The 21481-nt window shown below is 46.7% G+C and overlaps 1 protein-coding gene across 1 annotated transcript in view; it reads right to left on the reverse strand.

Annotated features, from left to right (window-relative positions):
* Positions 1–149: 149 nt before the first annotated feature.
* The window catches only part of EPB41L4B (erythrocyte membrane protein band 4.1 like 4B), a 133209-nt gene continuing 111877 nt past the window's right edge, over positions 150–21481 (reverse strand). Inside the window, exons 23-27 of the mRNA XM_012638551.1 lie at positions 19049–19126; positions 11971–12087; positions 9867–9935; positions 4303–4448; positions 150–2809 (exon numbers count right to left, since the gene is read on the reverse strand). Coding sequence (XP_012494005.1) covers positions 2740–2809; positions 4303–4448; positions 9867–9935; positions 11971–12087; positions 19049–19126 — 480 coding nt within the window. The 3' untranslated portion in view covers positions 150–2739. The remainder of the gene's footprint in view (positions 2810–4302; positions 4449–9866; positions 9936–11970; positions 12088–19048; positions 19127–21481) is intronic.

Below are 21481 nucleotides of genomic sequence, written 5' to 3' on the forward strand. Positions count from 1 at the left end.
GCCTTGTTTTAAATATATTTTAAAAGGTGAAACAATTGTATCAATTCATCTGAGTCCCTACAAATCCACCCCATACAATTTTATCTTCTCAGGTCACAATGCCAGGCATCCATCACATACTTAAGTAGGCAAATAACCAGGACAATTGCTGAAACCATGGAATCCTCTTGATTTTACTGCTTAGAGATGAGCTGCCAAAAGTACTGGGTTTTCAAATACAGTAAGAGCCAATGTGTTTGTGGTCAGACTTCCAATGACATCAACCTTGGGAATCATCTGTGAACTCAGGGGAAAGTGGGGAAGCAGCAGGAGGCTTATAGCCTCCTGGAAACATTGGCCAAAAAGCCCATGCACCCCTCCTGGGAAGCCAAGCAAACCTGACACATATGAAATATTTGGTTTCCTGGCTTCCCTGAGAAACCTTCAGCTCTGCCCTGGAGGTTTCCATCAGAAAGCAGGAGGTGGAGAGCAGAAGCCTCAGAAAGCAGGTTAGACAAGGAAGAGGGTGCTGCGTTGGTAAGAAGTGACAGCCCCATAGTGTACAGGAACACATTTTGTATCATGTGCACAAGATAAAGAACAGCTAAAGCTGTTTTAAAAGTATAGCGGGGGAACGTGGGGGCAAAAGGCCCCAAACACTACAACTCCCCTGGATGGCCCCACAATAGAGCAGACAGCAGTAAAAAAACCATCAGGGAGAAGAGCATAATATCCTATAAAAGGCCGAGCCAAGCCCTACACATTTTGACAGTTCCTGGTGACATCACTGCACCACGCCAAGGTACAAAAGGAGCTGATGTGTATAATGATGACCATGACTCATCAAGAAAAGGTTAAATACTCTCCAGGATACTCTGTTTACTAAGGCAGGGAAGTGCAGAATACATCTTAGAAAGATTTCCCTCAAAAAAAAATATTAAAATTTTAAAGATTCAGCACTTAAAGGGTTAATCCTTAGTTCTCTGAATATTTGCTTACATACCTCATTTTACAACAATGCTAGTAAATGAGGCATTACTTTTTTTATAGTCATTAGTATCAAATTATTGGCACCATTCAGTTTTAAGGATAGGGACAGGAGAGCAAACTATACAATACAACATAAAAATACAGTTCTGGTACAAATATATGAGATCAATTCCTCTTAACAAGTGGTCATAAGAAATGGATGGACAATTTACACACAAGGAAATACAGCTAGTAAATTATCACATGGAAAAGTGCACAGCCTTGCTAGCAATTAATGAAATAAAACGACTTTCCAAGAAGAGCTATACACACCTATTAAACTAGTGAAAATAAATAAAAATGGCAAAACCCAATACTGGCAGAGCTATTGGTAAATAGAAATGCTTATACATTGCTGGTGGCATCATAAATTGTAGAGGGAATTCAAGCATTCGGGAGGAGGGGAGGTTGAACTAGATGACCTTTAAGGTCTTTCCAACCCAAAGATTGGATCTTTCTAGAAAGCATTCTGGCAATATAAAACAAGAGCTATAAAATACTTCATGCTCTTTGACCTTGTAATCCCTCTTTGGAGATACTCCCAAGGGAATAATCCAAAGGAAGAAGCATATTTTACAAAGACATTCATAGCAGCACTATTTATAAGAGTGAAAAATGAGATATAACCCAAATATCTAATAATAGGGAGAAGTGAGGTCAACCATGTTACATGGATATAAAGACATTTAAATTGGTGAGAGTAGAATTTGTGTTGAGAAGAGGAGAACAAGTGTTAGGTGGAGAAGTACAACAAAAGAGAATGTGTATACTGATCATAGCTATGTAAAAATATGTGCATATTCATTGAGAAAGCTAGGGAAATAACTTAGAGGGATAGTTTGTGGTGGTTAGGGGGTTCCTTTATTCCTGCAAAGTTGTTCAAGTGCATAATAAAAATTTAAAAACACACTTCTTGAAACTATATAAAAAGAGAGCAAAGTTTCTTCTGGTCAAAGTTTTATCAATGGGATATTAATCAACTTTAGAAATAATTTTCCTTTATGGAACACCCAAATGAATCTTCTTGATATTGAATCATTTTAACCTTGTGAGGATTTTTAGACAATTTAAGTATAATTTTCTACTTTGGGTTCAGTGATAAATTCTATCATATTTATCCCAAATAATATTGTATCCAATAAGTTCACAAGTTAAATTATATTTCAGGTTAAGCTGAAGTACCTTCGGTTGTGATGATATGTAACTTTCTTTTTTTTAGTTCATCTACTCATATCTGAATAAAAATGAATGTTAAGGACTTTATAAGACGTGTGTATTTATCAGTGTAAATGAAAAACCAGCAGTAAAGAATTATTCTCTCATTAAAAATGACTCTTTAACAGTCAAAGCTTGGTGCAAGTTTCGATCATACAAAATCACATGGTTGAGATCGACAGCAAAGGATTCCATGCCATATTTACCCCTGTGGTTATTGACGGATACACACAGGTACTTCTGAAAAGGAATCCCCGTTTCCCCACCTTTCTTATCCTAGCCTTACCAAATCTTGTCTCAACTACATTGAGTTCTAGGAAAACTCTAATGCTTAGGAGACATAAAATAACTTTTCCAGTAAAAGTCAAGCCAAAAGTTGGCTTCGACTAACCATGGAGACCTGGGCAAACAGAGCACACAACATTTGTATGTTGTGCTAAAGTGAGCACACAAAGCCCGAAGAAAGAAAACGGACAGAAGGCACCATGCCATCCTCCAGGCGACAACAGGAGAATTTCACAGTTCGGTCATCAACAGTCTTTTCATCATTTTCTCTCTCTCCAGTTCCTGCCGGAGCGTCTCTGCACTAAAAAAGAGTAAGTGACAAAATATTGAGACAAACCCTCAAAAATTGTAGGAGCAGACAACTTAAGTATCATCTCCTGGGTTCTTTCCTGATCTCAGCTATTGACTTTCCTTTTTAGGCTCATAGGACCCTCTACATTTGCTAGCATTACAATGACCTCAAATTGTCTACCTTCTCATGGGTCTCTCAGTCCCACTAGACTGAGGGTTCCTCAGGAGACTGAATATCTGTTAGTCATCTCTAAAACCCCAGGTCAGGTGCGTGGCAGCCACTCAGTAAAAGTCTTTTGAATGAATGGGAAGATGTCCAAGGGTTATGCTCTAAACTGGTTTCCTATGCACTTATCCCAGAGTTTAATTTGATTAATGTCTGAGGTAATGTCTTAACAAAGAATTCATTACATTTTAATGAATAAAATCAAATGAAATAAAATTAGCTGCTTTGACTTCTTGGCCCTTGGCTGCCTATGAAACCTGTCTCCACTGTTTAAACGCACACACATGGTAAGTACACATCTTTAAAGGCATAGGTCAAATTTGACAATCTCACTCAGAGTAAAAATCAAAGTTTCTCCTATGGCCAAGGAGGCCTTACACTATTCTAGCCCCAACCTCCACCTTTCTGGACCTTCTCTCCTGTCATTCACTCTTCTGAGGCCACACAGGCCCCTAATCTTCCTTCGCCATGCCAGGCACACTCTACCTTAGGAGCCTTAGCACTGGCTGTTCCCTCTGCCTAGATATTCTTTCCCCAGATATCTGCAGCTTCCTCACCACCTTCAGGGTTCTGCTTAAATGCCACCTCATTGGGGCCATCCCAGCACACATTATTGCCTTTCGTGGTTTTATCTTCCTCCCTAGCACTTGTCACTATCTCTCTCTCTCACACACACACTCTCTCTCTCTCATTTGTTTGTCTATCTCTCCTCCCCCACATATACTAAATTGTAAACTCCATAAGGGAAGGACTTTTATCTGTTTTGTTCCCTGTACATCCCTAGCACCTAGAATACAGTCTACCCTTTGTAAATATTTCTTTTTTTTTTTTTTTTTTGAGACAATCTTGCTCTGTTGCCCCAGGTGAGTGCAGCAGCATCGTCATAGCTCACTGCAACCTCAAACTCCTGGGCTCAAGCGATCCTCCTGCCTCAGCCTCCCCAGTAGCTGGGACTACAGGTGCACACCACCACGCTTGGCTAATTTTTCTGTATTTAGTAGAGATGGGGGTCTCACTCTTCCTGAGACTGGTCTCAAACTTCTGATCTCAAGCGATCCTCCCGCCTAGGGTTCCCAGAATGCTAGGATTACAGGCATGAGCCACCATGCCCAGCCCCTTTGTAGATATTTCAATAAACACTTACAGAATAAATATTATAGAATAAATAAAAGAACAAATTAGGAGGTTACAGATGTCACAAACACAATGAACCCGGAGCCTCTGCCTGGTTTCCCTGTCACCAGAGTTACCTGTCCCTACCTCCTGACCTGACTCACCTGGCTGTCAGAGAAACAGGCTTCCGAGTGGTGTAAATGGTCTGCACTGTGGAGATGGTCTCTGTCAAAGGCCTCAGGGTCGCTGTTGGAATCAGTGGGGAAGACTGGCCAGGACAGCACTGTAATTTACTGTCTCTAAAGTCTCCCTGGAGAGGAAACAGAGAACAGGAGATCAATCTCAATCCAGGTTTCATTTTCACACTGTCAGCTGCTCCCTGAGCCTTACTCCAGGGTTCCTGTTATTTTTTAATACTAGCTAACATCGATTGCCAATTTAACTGATTTTACTTTGCACCAGACACTATGCTAAGCACTTACATACATTACCTCTTGACAATCCTTTAAGGTAGAGATTGTATTTCAACACATCTTAGAAACCAACAGTTGTAAGATGCACCATTTTTGCATGTGCCTTGGTGAAAGAAAAACATGGCCATTCAAACTTTGTTATGCTCGGTATTGTAGTAAACATTCTGATTTCAGAGATGTTAAAAGGTGAATAAAATATGTATCTTAGAACTGATTTTTGCTGGGCGTGGTGCCTCACACCTGTAATCCTAGCACTCTGGGAGGCCGAGGCAGGAGGATCCCTTGAGCTCAGGAGTTCGAGATCAGCCTCGGCAAAAGCGAGACCCCATCTCTACTAAAAATAGAAAAAATTAGCTGAACATGGTGGCATGAGCCTGTAGTCCCAGCTACTCCGGAGGCTGACACAGGAGGATTGCTTGAGCCCAGGAGTTTGAGGTTGCTGTGAGCTTGGCTGACACCACGGCACTCTAGCCCAGGCAACAGAGCAAGACTCTGTCTCAAAAAAAAAGGAAACTGGTTTTTTTGGGGGAAAAAAAACCCCAAAATGTGAGGCTCAGAGAAGTACTCTGCCCAAGGTCATAAAGTAAGTGTTAAGAACAGTATTCAGAACCTGGGTTAGCTGACTCCATAACTGGTGTTTTTCATCACTGTGGCAGTAGCTTCCAGAGTATGGTCCCCAGACTAGCAGCATCAGCATTATCTTAAAACTTGGTAAAAAAGCAAATTCTCAGGCCCAAAAGGTCTTGGGACCAGAATGTCTGAGGATAAAGTCAACAATACATGTGTTAATACATCCTGCGGATAATTCTCTGGAGGAATCATAGTAAAGTTTCAGAACTACTGGTTTAGAGCATACTGCTTTATTTGGAGAAGACAATTTATCGTTGTCATTTTCATTACAAAGCAAATTATACTTATTATTTTTTTATAGAAAGCTTAAAGATATATAAAAGTAGATAAATGAAGAAATTCCATAATCCCTCACTGTTGTCATCAGTATATTTCCTCATAGTATTTTTTCTTTCTTCTTCTTCTTCTTCTTCTTTTTCTTTTTTTTTTAGAGACAGGGTTTTGCTCTGGCACCCAGGCTGGACAGCAGTTGCCTGATCATTGCTCACTGCATCCCTGAACTCCCAGGGGCCCAAGCGATCCTCCAGAGTAGCCAGAACTACAGGTTACACCACCACGCCTGGCTAATTTTTAAATATTTTGTAGAGATGGGGTTTCTCTGTATTGCCCAGGCTGGTCTCAAACTCTTGGCCTCAAACAGTTCTTCTGCCTTGGCCTCCCAACATGCTGGGATAATAGGCGTGAACCACTGCACCTGCCCCTCATGGTATTTTTTTCTATGCATAGTTTTTGTTTGTTTTATAGCCTTTTGATAATACCAACTATGTATTTTATAACTTGATTTTTCATGTTAGTTCTTGGCCCTGAACTTGGAGAAATTTATCACATGACTTTCTAAAAACAGATCCTTCTTAGGGGCTTAGGTGCCACCTCAATGAGGCCATCCCAGCATGTCATACCTGCATCCCAGCATGTCAGTATGTCGTACATGCAGTGGCATCATACATTTGTTTAGTATGTGATGTTTGCCACAAAGAGCTTTCACAGATGTTGGGCTGTAGTAGTCATGTGTGCTGTTCCCCAGATAATTCTGGCTCATCATTTTCCAGGCACAAGGTAGGATCACACTTCTCTGCCCCCTTGAAGTTAGGTATGACCATGTGCCTTGCTTTGGCCAATGAAATGTGGGCTGAGGTGCTGTGTTTCATTTCTGTTGAAAGATTTAAGAACCAGTATATCATTTGTCACCTCTTTTTCTTTCTTCCCTCTGCTACTGGGACTAGTAGCATTCCACATGGAATGCAACTGCTCCACTAGCCTGGGTTCCAGAAACAGGGCAACACAGAGCAGAGCCTTCAGTCCACCCATAATAGTCATGTAGCATGAGTAGGAACTCAATGTGTCATTTCAAAGCATGGCTTAGCCTTTCCAGCCTGATACAAGAATAAGAAGGTCTGTTTAGCTCAGTGAAGTGAATGTGGGTCGGCCTTTTGATGCTATTTTTTATCATTCCTGGAAAAAGTGGGAAATTTGCATGGATGGTAGAAAGGCAATGGTGGGAAAAGTGCCAGGGCCTTGGCATGAATCAAGGTAGTGGCACCAAACTGTACTAAGTCACTGTGTTCTTCACTGCCATGCACTCCAAGTGAAAAAAAAAGAAAACACTGGCTTCACTTAAGAATGCCCTGATGCAGCAGTAAGAATTACTTATATTATTAAAACTCAGTCCTAAGTTTTAGTATTTTTTAAATGTGGAGATGAATAAATGAATGAACAAACTTTCACTAGACAAAGGAGGTAACAGAGGGACAGACCCAAATTAGAAAGAAACACGTGGGACAGAAATCTGGCCATAGCCAGGCAGAGGCCCTCATCCTAGATGGAACAACCAACATACTCAGCTGAGTATTACAGAGATTGAGCTAACCGGTCTGAATACAAAGTAGAAACTGGTCTCAGGATCAAGCAGGGAACCCAGTTGTTGAAACCAGCCCCAAGGTCAATGCTAGATCAACTGCCAGACCAGCTTTGTGCAGAGTTCCTCAGAGCTGCTAAGCTCCCCTGTGACTGTGGCCAGGATAGGTCAAGGCCTATGGAGAGGGAGAGGCCGAATCTGCAACAAGTTCAAGTGTCTTGACCTTAGCCAGAAGCTTGATCGTGACACACAGGAGTGAAAAAATTGGGAGCCTGAAGCCCCTGAGTTTGGCTTTTGTTACCAGGCAGCTGTCAGTAACTCCCTACTCATCCTCTCTCATCTAGTCCTCTCTCCCAAGTTACAGACTTGGCTATCCAGCTGCCCAGTCATCGTCGCCATGTGGATGTTTCAAAGGCATTTCTAATGCATTGTGGTGAAAGGCAAACTCATTATTCCTCCTAATCCAGTCTTCTTCCAAGTTTCCTTATCCCAATGAGTGGATCCACTGTCCAACCACATTCTGCAAGTCAGAAATCTGAGAACCATTCCTGACCTTCCCTCTCCCCCATCCAACCCAATACCTCACCAACCTCTTAAATATCTCCCCCATCGGTGCACTTCTCTCCACCTCCACCAGCAAATCCACTCTGGGCCAAGCTCTCTTCCCTCTCTTCCTTAAGCCATAGGGTGGATTGTCCTGAATCCACTTTGCTTGGACCCAACTATTCTCCCACTGTGATCACATGGATCCTTTCCAAGTGCACCTTCCCTGTCACTACCCTGCTTAATATCCTGCAAAGGCTTCCCATTGCTCTTAGGATGGAGCTCAGAGTCCCTGCTATGGTTTACAAGGCCAAGCATGGTCATGCCCCTCCAATGTTTGTCCCTGCCTATATACCCTTCCTCCTCTCACTATCCCCCATCGCTGCCGTGCTCTTGGCATTCCAGTCCCACTGGCCTGCTTGTCAGTCCCTTGAATGTGTGATGACCCCATCCTCGCCAGGACTCTGGATCATGCCGTTCCCTCTGCCTGTTCCAGCTGTCGTCGAGCCACTCTTGCCCAGTTCTTAAAAGTCCCAGTGTGGTTTCTGCCATTGGCTTCCTGCTCCGTCTTGGTCCCCAGCTTTCAGGAAGGGCTTCCCTGAGTGTCTTACAGCACTGCCAAGGCTGGGCAGAAGGCCAGAGTGCCCCACCATGGCCAAATGAGGGAGGTGGAGCCGGAGCTTCTAGCTGGGGAGCTGTGTCCAACAATACTGCAGGGGGCCGCGATGAGTGTCAGGGCAATAGCATCTAACATCCTGGCACAGTCCCTGTGTCTCTGCCCTCTCATTCTTAAAAGGCAGATGCTGGAAGCAGCTCATGACCCTAGAAATGGATTGTTCCAGGAACCTGTTTTTTTCCTCTGCCTGGCCTGCTGGACACCTTCCCACTTCTGTTCATCCTGTGAAACTTGAATCAGCCGCTCGCTGCTCACTCCCTCCCTGTCCACATGGCTGCAGCCAGGCCGGTAGTGACCATCATCCAGTCATGAGACTACACTTAGAGCTACCCCTAGACCACCCATAGCCCACTTTGCAGATGCTCCGGATAACACAGAAACCCTTTGGAAGGAGCCTCAGGGATCATACAGTTCTAGGAATTGCAAACTCTGCTTCCTGGGAGAAGGAGAGGGTGAGAGGAAGGAGGGGAGGACCCTGGACTCCCTACTTTGGCTCATTATCCAGTGGGTTTGTGTAGAAGCTTTCCTTTAAAGAATGAGTTGAGCAGCTGAAAAGAAGCATGAAAATCATCAAACTCTCCCGTTTTGCGGATGATGAAACTACACTACTTAAATGTTTAAAAGTATTTAGACATTTGGCAGAGTTTAACTAAGCTGCCCAGTGACACCCAGAGGTGTGGTAACATGAAGCCAGTTGTCAGGACTACCTATTCTTGCTCAGGACACCATCCTGCCCCTCCAGGGCTGAGAAACAACAATGTAACTGACATCTGCAGGATGCTCTGTGGTTGGTAAAGCACTTTCAAACGCCTGGTCCCTTTTGGTCTTTGCCTCAACAGGATACGAGGAGGATATTCTTATTACTATTTCCACTTTATGAAAGAAGAGTCTGGTGCTCAGGGTAGGAAAGTGACTTACCTAAGATTACACCATCATCAAAAGCCAACCAGAGAGAATTGAAAACAGATGTTCACCCACCAATAAATGAAGAGATAAATTGCAGTCTATACATACAATGGAATACTATCCAATTACAAAAAGAAATGAAGTACTGATACATACATCCGTGTGGATGAACCTCAAAAACATGCTAAGTGAAAGAAGCCAGTCACAAAAGGTCACATATTATATGATCCCATTTATATGAAATAGTCAGACAAGGTAAATCCATAGAGACAGAACGCAGATTGGTGGTTCCCAGGAGGCAGAGGCAAGGGGAAAATGGGGGGTGATTGCTTAATGGGTATGGGGTTTTCTTTGGGGGTGATGAAAATGTATTAGAACTAGATAGAGGTGGTCATTGCACAACAGTATGAATGTACTAAATGTCACTGAATTGTCCCTTTAAAATGATTAGTTTTATGTAAATCTCACCTTAATAAAATAAAATAAATAAAAGAGGCGACCCCAAATCCAAGCTCCTTCCCAATCTCACAGAGTTCAATAGTGACCAAAAGAAGCTGTCGCCATTGCTGTCTGGCATCTCGCAGAAAAGCACACCACATGGGAGCAATGTTTTAAAATGCAGATGTGGTTTCTGGATCTACTTACGGTAAACTGTGGTCCTGTGGTAAAAGGATCAGGAAACGGGTTCATTGGATCAGCTGGGAATGTTTTTATCTTCAAAAAAGAGAGAGACAAGGGGGTTACCTTCAGATTAGAAAACAAAGTTTTGAAATCTTTGGCAGAGCACCTTTAAAACTGAAGGATGAGGGGAGCCCCCGTGGAGCCTTCATCACTTGTGTGAAGACCACAAAGGGTCCCTCAGGAGTGTCGGCTGGCATTTGTATCATGTGCCTAGCGCTGACCTGTAGGGCTGGGCCCAGAAGGGATAACAGGCTGGAGTCAAAGACCTCACACTTGCCTGGTCCTGGAACTCCCCTCACTGTGTCTGCTTGGGCCTTCCAGGCATGCTGGGTCCTAGGCCTGACCCTCAAAAGGCCACAATGAGGGTGGATAATAAGAGAAGCCACAGGTGGCTTGGGGTGGTTTCTAACGGCTTCTCTATAGCTGGAGGGAATGGTCAACAGGCTGTTGAGAGGTCACATGCTGGGACACAGTCTCTCACAGGGTCCCAGGGGGCCGGAATAATTAAGCCAGAAGGTATTTCCTGTCTAATCACTTGAGTTGTTGCACTCCCTGTACACTTTGGGCAATAGGGAAACCACGGAGGCATGTGAGAATCCTGCTGCCGTGGCCCTTGGGAACAGAAGGCACAGTGCACAGAGGTACCCAGTGCTGAGGGTAACTACAGCACAGAGCTACTCTAAAAGAGGCTGGATGCACAGCCTGATCAGGTAGTGGCCCCCTGGGCACAGAAACTGTCTGCACACCAACTGGTGAATCTGCACTGTACCACCTGCTGGCAGAGGGTGGCAGCCAAGACACCAAAGCCACCACTGCCCAGTAGCCTTTGTGTCTCTCAGGGTCTTGCCTGTGGACCCTGGGAGAGCTACTCAATGCTCTTTAGCTTCTAATGGGTGGGTAAGAACACATTAGCCCAGACCCAAATTGGCCAAGGTTTTCTGAATGGGTGGAGCAGGTCTCAACCCATGGGGATGACAATGTCCTTACAATGCACACTGAGATGTCCAGCCCGAGCCTGCTCCTGTTCCCCAAAATCTCTTCAATCTCTTTAAACAGCTCAAAATTGCCAAAATACAGATAAGACTCTCAGACCACCATGGAGAAGAGGAGAAAATAGTTTATTATTGCCATTAAAGAAAAGTAAAAGCAACCCCAAAGAATTATTTTATACCTGCTGTAAACAAAATATATTCCAACAATTATACTCTGTGTCACTCAAGCTATGGCAAAGCATATTCACTCTCTTCTGACGGCGCTGTCGGCACCACCACTTTAGAAAGGGAGTAAGAGCCAAAGTCACGGTATTTAATACAGCAGGGTCTAGCCTAAGAAAATAAAATACCCGATGCAAAAAGCTATATGCATTCTTTGGAATAGAGACAGATCAGAAACAAAACAGATACCCTGCACTAAAGAATTTGTTAGTAAACGGTGGACCATTCACTTGATGGAACAAAAACAGTCACAGAATGTGGTAACAAGAACAGGATAGAAACAACACAGCATTAAGTGAAAACAGAAAACAGGAGATGATATGGCTACTATGATTTAAGTGTGTAAAATTATGAAGGATATGAATAAATACAAAGAACCATGGGAAAAAAAAAAAGAAATTGTGCTAGGTTGGGATTACAGGTGATTCCTTTCACATTGTTATTAATAGGTAACACTGCTGTTATATCATTAGCTTGATTAATGGCAGGAGAAGACAAATTTAAAAATTTTTGTTTTCAATAGCAATGCAATTTAAGAGTCCACCTGGTGGGTACAAAAGCATATATTTCTCTCTGGGAAAAGCATCTATGATCATCAAAATTCTAGGAAAACAAACTCTTCCTGGGTCTTGAGACCTAGAGGCGAAGGGGTGGGACCACAGCCGAGCAGCCCAATTTGACCAGAGCCGGCTGGACTCCAAACTCTCCACCCATCCTGGAGTGAGAGCACCTGTCAGCCAGCCCTTCCAAGGTCTGGCACTCCTGCACACCCATCCGGGCCTCCGCCTCGCCTGGTGGGCTCCTGCCCACCTCACCTCTCCTGGCCAGGCCCCTTTCCCTGCCAGGGTACCTACCAGCCTTGTTTTGATTGGAGGGTACATGCAAACTCCAGTGGTCTCTTCCTTCATGGGGAGAGAGAGTGGAGGAGAACAGCGAGAGTGGGCACAGTGGGGGTTGCTGGCGGGCTCTGCCTGCTCACGAGGAGAGGAGGGAAGGGGAGGAGGAGGTGAGAGAGGGGGAGGAGGAAGAGGAGATAAGGGAGGGGAAAGGAGAGAAAGATAGAACAGTGCAAGACGGATCTGGCAATTCCAGACTATTCTCAAGCCAGCCTCACCCACAGCCTGCTTCTAGCCTCTGGCCAACTGGCTCCTAGTCCAGCCCTCCCCGCTCCTCTCTCAGTCTTCACTCCTCCTCTCTGGCCCTGGTCTGTCTTCTCCACTATCTGAGCAGACCGACACACCAAGACCCCATTCCCAGGGCTGGTAGGTAGAGGCCGTCTCCTGTGTCAACTACACAGGACGGGTGGTGGCTTCCTGGCACGCTGTTGAGGGTTCTGAAGTGTTGCCCAGGCCAAGCCAGAAAGACAGCGGTGATGAATTAGATGTCAGCCATGGGAGCGATGTGAGCGGTGCACACACTTAAGCGCTCTCCTCCCACGCCCGGTGCCCTTCCGCACTCTGCTAAAGAAGGGCACGCATTACGGTGTGTAGGTGAGTGATGTCCGACAGACAGCACCAGGAAAAAAACATACTGCGGGGAGGAACATGTGGTTTAGGATTTCATCTCTCTTGGCTCTTTGTTATGTGTTTTCAGGAAACAGACTGGCCCAGACCCACCTCCCACACCCCTGGGTCCAGGCCTTGGCACCTCGTATTGGCACTGGGGCACCTTGCTGCTTAGCTGGAAAATACCAAGCATTGTGAGAAAAGTGCCACACCATTTGGGATACACTGGGATCCCCACCCTAGCCCTGAAGAGTGCCATGCGCTTGCTTAGCAGAGGTCCGGCAGCTTATACTGGTGAGGATGAGGATGGTGGACAGAGGATGCTTGATGTTAGGAGAGCGAGCGGCTGACAGGGTTAGTTTCGGTGTCAGGGAGGGAACATTCGCTCCAGAGAACAAATACACACATCTTCTAGCTTAAGAGAGTTTCCTTAAATAGTTGCTATCATCCTGCAGGGAAGAACAAAATGCAGCCCCTGGGTAAGTTTCATTGAAAAATGATCGAGAAAATTGCAGGCCTCTTTGCCTCCTTCAGATTGATCTAACTCTGCCCTCTTTATAATCGTGCAGTCCTGGACAATTTCCAAAGGGCTTTTACAACCATTATCTCACCATGGTCTTCACAACAGCCTTGTTTTGCTATTCAAATTTGGGAGATGCAGAAATTGCATTTGCAAAGTCTAAATCCGCAGTTCTAGATCCTCTTGTTGACTGTTTCTAAATCCATTCTTCAGAGATCAGTGAATCCATATTAGTCACCTGCAGTTAAGTTTCACCAGCCTACTTAAAATCCTCCCACTGTTCTCTGTGGTCCTCAGGATAAATCCTGCATGCTCCAAGGTAGTGTGCGAAGCTCCTCCACCCGCCTTCCAGGGTCAGTTCCTACCAGTGCTCCAGGCCAGCCAGAACCAGCTACACCAGGGATCCTAGGCCAATGGGCCTTTGCCCTTGTTTATAACAGCAGCCACTCAAGGTGTGTTTTTTGAAGAAAATAAAACTGGCATAAATGACCAGGAAACATGGCCATACTGCCCAGAGGCCAAAATGTGTACTGGCTAGCAGGGTCTTAATTGCAGAACATAATAAGTGGCTTAAGGCTTTGCCCAGCATTGGACTTCTATGGTAAAGAAATGTTGATCCATCACACGAGCATTTGTGACCTTTCTAAATATGCATCTGATTGAACCTAAACAAAAGAACATCCCTGGGGCTCCCACACTCTGGACTTTTTGTAAATGAGAGGGAAATAACACATGGAATAGGAGACTATTTTGAAATACGGTTTTATTCCCTCTCCTGGTACTTCCTTCCTTCTTTGGGTCCCTTCCACATCCAGGCAGCTACACGTTTCTATATATACTTGGCTTTTGAGTTCAAAATCTGACTCTTGGGGGAACAGAAAGATTCTTGGCACAGATAAATGACAAGGAAAATGTATAAGGCTTCTTCGTCATCCAGATAAGAAAGGAGATTACCAATCTGAGGAGAGGGGAGAAAAGTCAGAGGGAAAAGGAGGAGGGGTAGGCAAAAGTGAGTGCTGAACAAAGGGGCCCTGTGTACCTCTCTCTGTGGGCCAAGGTTGGGAACGGACCTTAAATAGCAGTGGGGACCAGAGCTGGGGAAGTAGCAGGCCCCAGAATGGTCTCGGGACAGAACGGTGTCCAACAGGTAGGGATTCACACATCCCAGCAGGACAGTGATGTCCACCCACCCAAAAGGGCCATGAAAGAAGCAGAGTGTTCTGGATGTATCAGCAAACAGGTGACATCATGGACCAAACAGGCTTCTCTCCACCTCCCTGTGCTCTTGGGAACAGATGAAACCACAGGGAGACAGAAGGGGCACCATGATTTGACTTGAGATTAAGCTTTAGCACTGCTGGTAGAATAAGGTTCAAAATGAAAACTAAGTTATTGAGAACCCATTTCTTCTTTCTACGCCCTACACAGTCTTCCTTTGGCCAGACCCTTGTCCTCCCTGACACATGAATTCTTGACTAACATGCCATGGCCAGAAGGGAGATCTGGGTTTCAATTGGCTCTGCTTTGCAGTTGGGCGAAGTACAGGGATCAGAGAGGGACAGGCCGAAAAGAGAGAATCAGGAACACAGAAGGCATAGGTGTTTATGGACTGTGTCACCTGGGGAGGGAAGCTGGCATGGCAGACCTGGAGTGGGGCATAGGACTCTGCACTCCGTTCCTAGGGCCAACTTTACTAATGCATAAAGGTACCCTCCCCTAACTCCCCTTGCTCAATCAACACCAATACCCCGTGCACCTGCTCACACTCACACCCCAAAGAAGATTCCAGATGGAGAGCAGGTGCTGTCTTGACTCACTCGCCTCCTTTCCTTCCCACCCTCATGCCCCACCTCTCGCATCCCAGACAGAAACTCAGACCTGATCGTGAACTCTGCTGCAGAATCCGGTAGCGAGAAGACGTCAGACTACAAAAGTTGCAAGGCTTAAGACTGCTAAATCGAGCTACCTCATAAAAGAGTTGGGGATTAGAGAAGAAAAGGTTTGGAAAAAGGAGGAAAAAAATGCTGCAAGAGCAAAGTTGAAAAGAGTGTTTTTGTGGAGAGTTTGAGAATGAAAGTCCTTGGAGTCAGGCAGGATGCAAGAGAATGAAAAAGGAGGCAAAAAGAGATTGAAGACGTATTACCAGGAGGTGTTAATTTTCTTTAATGGGTTTTTGAGAGATGCCAGTTCAAGATTGAACCTTTCTACTACTCTTGTAGCTTTTTCTATTAATATTATTCTATTGGCTTTTTGGACTGTGCTCCTTTGAAAACCACTCCACACAGAGACTGAGCCACAAGAGCTGCACTAGTTCTGAGAGTGACTTGGTGGAACCTTGCTGAATGAAGGCAAGAAAACCTGGTCCTATTCCTCTCTCTCCAGGCCCCTGTCCTCCCTGCGCTGGCCTGGGGAGCCGGAGTAATGATAAGGACTTCAGGAGTCTCAGCCACGAGGACTAACAGGCTATGAGCTTGGGAGGTGACTGCCAATCACTGCCTGTGAGATGAGTATCCCTGGGAAGTTTGACACTCTAGCCTGCAAAGTGCTGCTTCCCCTTCCGACGGGAAATGCTGATGGGAAGTCCCTGAGAGAGCAGCCAGAGGCTCAGGGCACAGGGCTGGCAGCAAAAGAACTGTGCCTCATTCAGGCTGAATCTTTTAGACCAAGATTCTTGAGCACCGCCCATCCTCACGCCCCAGCCTCACACCCCTCACGCCTGGGCTGTGCGGCACAGGGCTGTGGCCAGGGGATCTGACCAACTTTGCCGCTGGGGGACTGGCTAATGGGCAAGGAGAGACATATCCCCGCTCAGGCCATCTGCAACTGGGCTGGACAGCAGTCCAGGGCCTGGGATCCAGTGCTGGCTCTGAAAGAGACTTGCTATGTGATCTGGGACAAGTGTCTGCCCCTGTCTGGGCCTTGGTTTCCCCGTGTGTATGTGAGGGACTGGATGAGATGGTCTCAAGGGAGTGTTCCAGCTCACGGGCTGGGTCCAGGTGGTTGAGGAAGTCCTGGTCACACGTCAGGCATGGGGGCTGCCCTTGCTGCCCTCTGGTTCTGGCTCCTTCCTTCAGAGGATAAAGAGGCCCCTCTGCAGCCCTCTCCCCTAGTGTCCAGCACACTAGCCCACGGACAGGCCCGGTTGCCGATACACTGGTGTTAATGAGCCCTGACTAGGAGCGGGTTTCCCAGCCCCAGACCCTAAGTCCACTCTCTCCTCAACTGTCCTCTGAGACACAGAGCCCTCCCCGTCACCCCAGTGACGAGGTGAGAGGGCTGCTGCTTGCCTTCTGATACCGGGGGGGAGGAAAGGGAGGGAAGGGGACCAGACAAAGAGAGAAGCAGCCTGCTGGAGTCCCCTCTTCCTCTCTAGGGCCTTTGACACTCATGGAAACAGGATTCTAAAGCCAAAGGAAGGTCAAACCAGTGGTTCTGAGGAGAGCCCAAAATGGAGTGTGCTCTTGCCAAAATGTCATAACTCCAGGGTAGCTTCTCCCCGAGGCCTGTGTACAGCACTCATGCCTCAGACAAACGGGGGCTTCATCCTGAGAACGAATAGTCCCTGCGAGCTTCAGCTGCAAGGCAGGAGCTCAGTGCCTCAGTGCAGTGTGAGGACCTCGGCTGTCCTGTGCCTGGGCCGCGCGGCACCCTGAACCCTGAGCTAAGGCAGAGCTTCCCACAGAGCTGCAGGGTGTCCTGGGGAGAGGGAATGAACTGCTGCTGCTGGAAGGGGTACAAGCAGAGGCTGGGCAGTCACTCAGCAGGCATTTACAGCTTGGATCAGGGACCTCTGAATCCCTGCCAGATGTTGTTTCCTTTCTAATCTCAGTCCGTTATGTTCAAACAAAGAAAAGACCATTTAAATCTATAAGTAATTAAATCTACAAGCTTAGACCTTCAACAGCAGTCTTGAAAGGAATCCCATCACTCCTGTCAAACCCATGGTGTGGTTTTTGGTAAACTGACTCTAATTCTCAGATCCACCGAGACTTTTCATAAATACGTGGTACCTTGTTCATGCTATGCTTTCTACATGGAATGCCTTGGTCCACTTTCTTCACCTGGAAAACTCCTATTCATACTTTAAAACCCTGACACCATGAGCCTTCCTTCCCCCAGTCCCCCCAGACAAGGTTAGACACTGGGTCCCACAGAAGTGGCAGTTCATAGACTCTCTTATGGCATATTTCAGTAGCCTGGAAGTTGCCCACAAGCCTAACTCGGAGAGATCGCCCTTCACTGCTTTCTATTCCTACCAGGCCTGTTCTCCCCAACGTGGTCCTCAGAACTCAGCTTTCTCCTCCTTTTGCCTTCATAGGCTCTCAGCTTGTATCCTAGAGGTTTTCTAGTCCCTTTGGAGGACACTGTCCTCCAGCTAGACTGGATGTCCTCAGATTGCTGTTCGGGCTTCCATCTCCCACAAGAAGGCCTTCCTGGGAAGTAAGGCCTCAGTTGGGACACTCGGTTGGGATACTGATGTGGCACCAGGCCCAGGCCACCTAACTTCCTGTCCCTTCCTTCATCCCCTTTGTTCTACTTCTCTAGTCTGGGGAGTGCTTTAAATGAAGCCCTTCCACCAGGCATTGCTTTTTTCCTAAGGGGCAAGTTCCTAAATAGGAGACCGGATTGAACCCAATTTGATGCAGAGAGCATGTGAAGAGGAGCCAGGACACCTGGTTCCAGCTCCAAAGCTGCTGCCTCAAAGCTCTCAGACTGTACCAACTCTCCAGATGAGAAGGACAATTATATAAACAAACGATTTCCTTATGCCAGCTGACCAGGAACAGTGGTAACTCCTAAAGCCTGGACAGCATTTTGCCCCATTTGTCTTCTCTTGAAAGCCTTCTAGGATGCTTCCCATCCACCACACTCCTCCAGAAAGCCAGCCCTGAATGACTCCCACTTCTGGCTTCTCCCTGAGCATCTTCTACACAGCTCTCTCTCATCTGTGGCTGCTTGTCAACCCGATTTCCCCTCCGGCCTCAGCTGCCTGCTCTACCCTCAGAGCCTAGCGCACGGCCAGGCACATGGTCGACTCTCAGATCATTTTTGACTTGGCTTGAAATTTCACTTATGATCCAAATATGTGGATTGTGATTTATGCTCAGGTTCACTCAGGCATTAGGCTGAGCTCAGCCAAAGACACATCCAAGCTTGCCTGGGTCATCTAGTAATATCAATAACACCTTGTACATGTTTGTGGTGCTTTCTATTCTTGAAGGACTCTCTCTCTCTCATGTGATCCTTACAGCCCTCCTGTGAGGCAGACGGGGCAAATGATGACATCCCTACTTTAAAGATGATGGGGTGGTAACTAGCCACTGACAAGGCTCTTCAAATGGGGAGCAGAGATTGGAGCCAGTTCTGGCCTGTGTGACTCCCGGTTTGGTGTTCTGTCCCCTAAAAAGGGTTTCTCACCAGCAGAAGTCCCACAAGGGCCACCATCCCTAAGGGGAGACCTGTAAGCAGAGGATCGACAATGATGGGAAGCGCAAGGCCCTGGGAAGCCGGGGTGCAGGCTGAAGCCAGTGCTCCAGACCACACAGATTGTTGGAAGCAACAGCAGGAGATGCCCCATGGTGGGCATGCAGGGTACAGCTCAGGAAGCTGAGAAGCAGAGACTGGAGCATCGAGGAGCCCCCTAACCCTGGAGGGGCAGTCAACAGGTGGGGGGCAGACCCCTGCAATTACCCTCAGAGCAAAGCGAGCACCCCTTCCTCCCTCAAGGGCTCTGAGAGGTGGGGGGACCCATGGTGCCTGAACCCTGGATGAAAGCTGACCCCTGAGCCTCCAGGACAAGAGGAAGAGCCTTCTCGACAGCAATGCCCACCTCTGTCCATCCGTCCCACTGCCAAGATGTTTCTATGGTCTGTGGCTTTTCTGGTTTTAGCAAAATAGGAAGTTTACCAGAGGAGTGGCTTCTGTGAAATCCATCAGAAGATCGCCTGGCTCCAAGGTAAAGGCACCTCCTCGGTCAGAGGGGCTCTAGGAAGGCAGACAAAAATATCCCTGGTTAGTGATGGCGCTGGATTGACAACAGAATTCTCCAGAAAAGGCAGAGGTTCCCAACCTCTCCTCTACACTGAACTCATCAGCATGCCAATCCCCCAAAATTGCCCCTAACTCAGCAGTGTACAAAATGTTGAGACTGAATCCCAATTTTGTCTGAAAATATCCTAAGTACAAGTAGGCGTGGGGTGGGGGAACTGTCCTTTTCGAAGCTGCAAACAACTTTTCTTAAGTGTTCTGGGTGCTCTTTGACTTATTTTGGGGGAAAACCACTTTAAAGAGTCCTCTGAACATATACAGAGAGAGCAAAGACTTTGTCCTGGAGCAGGAGTTTCAACTGGCCTCCGAGAACCAAATGGACCTGCACGATAAAAGAGAAGATCTTCATGGAGGGGTGGGTGAGTGGCACCTTGAAAATTATTTCTTGCTTTTAGAAAACATTTTGTCTTCCTGCTCTGGTGTCTCAGCTGCAGGGCCAGCCACACAGCCTTTTGAGGGAGAAAAAATAAGCCCCATCAATTTAGGGCAAGCAGGGCCCTAAGGAGAGAGATGGCCAGGAGAGGGAGCCCTGTGGCCTCTGGTAGGATGCTGACTGCATCCTCCACACCCCCCAACTCCCTTCTGTTTTATAAATGTTTCAGCCTGGTTTTAACACGGTGTGGGGCATATGGTAGAAGCCTGAGTCCACATCTGGGACAAGGCTGTACAGGGGCTCCCCACAGGGGAGGGGGATCCGACCTGAGATGCCAGGAGGTAATGTACTGAGAAGCAGAGGGCCTCAGTGTGGGCCAGTCTCTGGCTGAGCCATGTTCCTGTGAGGAACACAGAGGCATTTCCAGGGATACCCAGGGAAAGGACCAGGTGAGAGACTGGCCTTGGTTTTGCAGGAGGTGGGCCTGGATTGTTATTATTTAACTATCACCAGGAATTGTGATTCCTGAAGCTGCAGAAGCTTTGGGCACCCAGTTTGATGCTGGCCCATGAGCTGGGCAAGGGAGCAGATCTCATTCCTATTTTTAGGAGAAAGAAATGGAAGCTTGGAGAAATGAAGGCTTTGGACGTGACTGCTCCTTTAGAGCATGAGATGGACCAGGGACACCTCTTAGGTGTCTGTGGCTTGGCGGGGTGGTTGCGACCCCCAAGCATGGACAAAAGGAAAATCTTGAGTCCCTTTAGGGGAAGTTCCAGACACCTGGCTAGCCTTGACAAGTGCATGGGCAATCTGATGAGAACAAGCCAGAGTCACAAGGCGTTTTGGTTCCCTATGGGAAATAAAAGATGGCATCTTCACATATGTTCTTGAGAACATATGTTCTTCAGAAACCCCCACCAGATGGAAAACGCAGATACGGAGAACTGAGGAATTGAACTCTGACCACAATTCTTCATTCTAAGCTTCCCTAAGGGGCCTGGTGAGGGTCACACCTATCTTAACATTCCTTTCCGCTAATCCAGGAATCCCTGAATCCACCAATGACCCGATGACCCGTAGGCCCCCACTTGGATATCTCGCCTTCTGGGGCCAGCCAATGTATAACATGCGTGTATCGATTTGCAATTGTGACTGCCTGAAATGTACCCCTACCTTTAAAAGCCCTGGCTCGTAAGCCATCAGGGAGTTCAGGTCTTAAGCCTATTCTTGCACGGCTTCACGCAATAAAAATGTGTCTTTCTCCTGCTACAACTCTCTGCTTCAGTGTCTGGCTTTGCTGCGCCCCAGTTTGGTTCGGTAATAAGCAGTCAGAAGGCGTGTGAATAGAATAGGCTCTGGAGTGCCGATGTACCTGCAGGGCACCTGCCCCATGCACACGCTTTCCTCAGAGTGGTTGCACAGACCAACGTGACCTACTGCGCATCCACTTGGATAGCAATAGGATCGACTATATTTGGACCAATTGCCAAGGAGTGACCATAGCTACAGGTCACTCAAAGGAAACCAAGAAAAATATCTTGCGTAAGCCCTTTGTCATAGCCCATTCACATCCCTGGCAATTTCCTGAAATTTGAAACTGGCAAATGGAATAATATTTCTTATTTTCAAACTATTAACACAGGCGATCCAATATAAAAAACACAGGATAGGGACACATCTATTGTTTTTATTCGTCCAAATTTTCCGTTATGGTTGTGGGGGGGAAAGCTTTTTTACTTTCTGTCTTTACAGTGGAGTAATAGCTTATGTAGGGATGATATTCTAAATCAAAAGTGCTCTCAAAAATCTCTTAAATTAGGCCGGGCGCGGTGGCTCACGCCTGTAATCCTAGCACTCTGGGAGGCCGAGGCGGGCGGATTGTTTGAGCTCAGGAGTTTGAAACCAGTCTGAGCAAGAGC

Source organism: Propithecus coquereli, unplaced genomic scaffold (genome assembly GCF_000956105.1).
Source record: "Propithecus coquereli isolate 6110/MARCELLA unplaced genomic scaffold, Pcoq_1.0 Scaffold130, whole genome shotgun sequence".
NCBI classification, from domain to species: domain Eukaryota; kingdom Metazoa; phylum Chordata; class Mammalia; order Primates; family Indriidae; genus Propithecus; species Propithecus coquereli.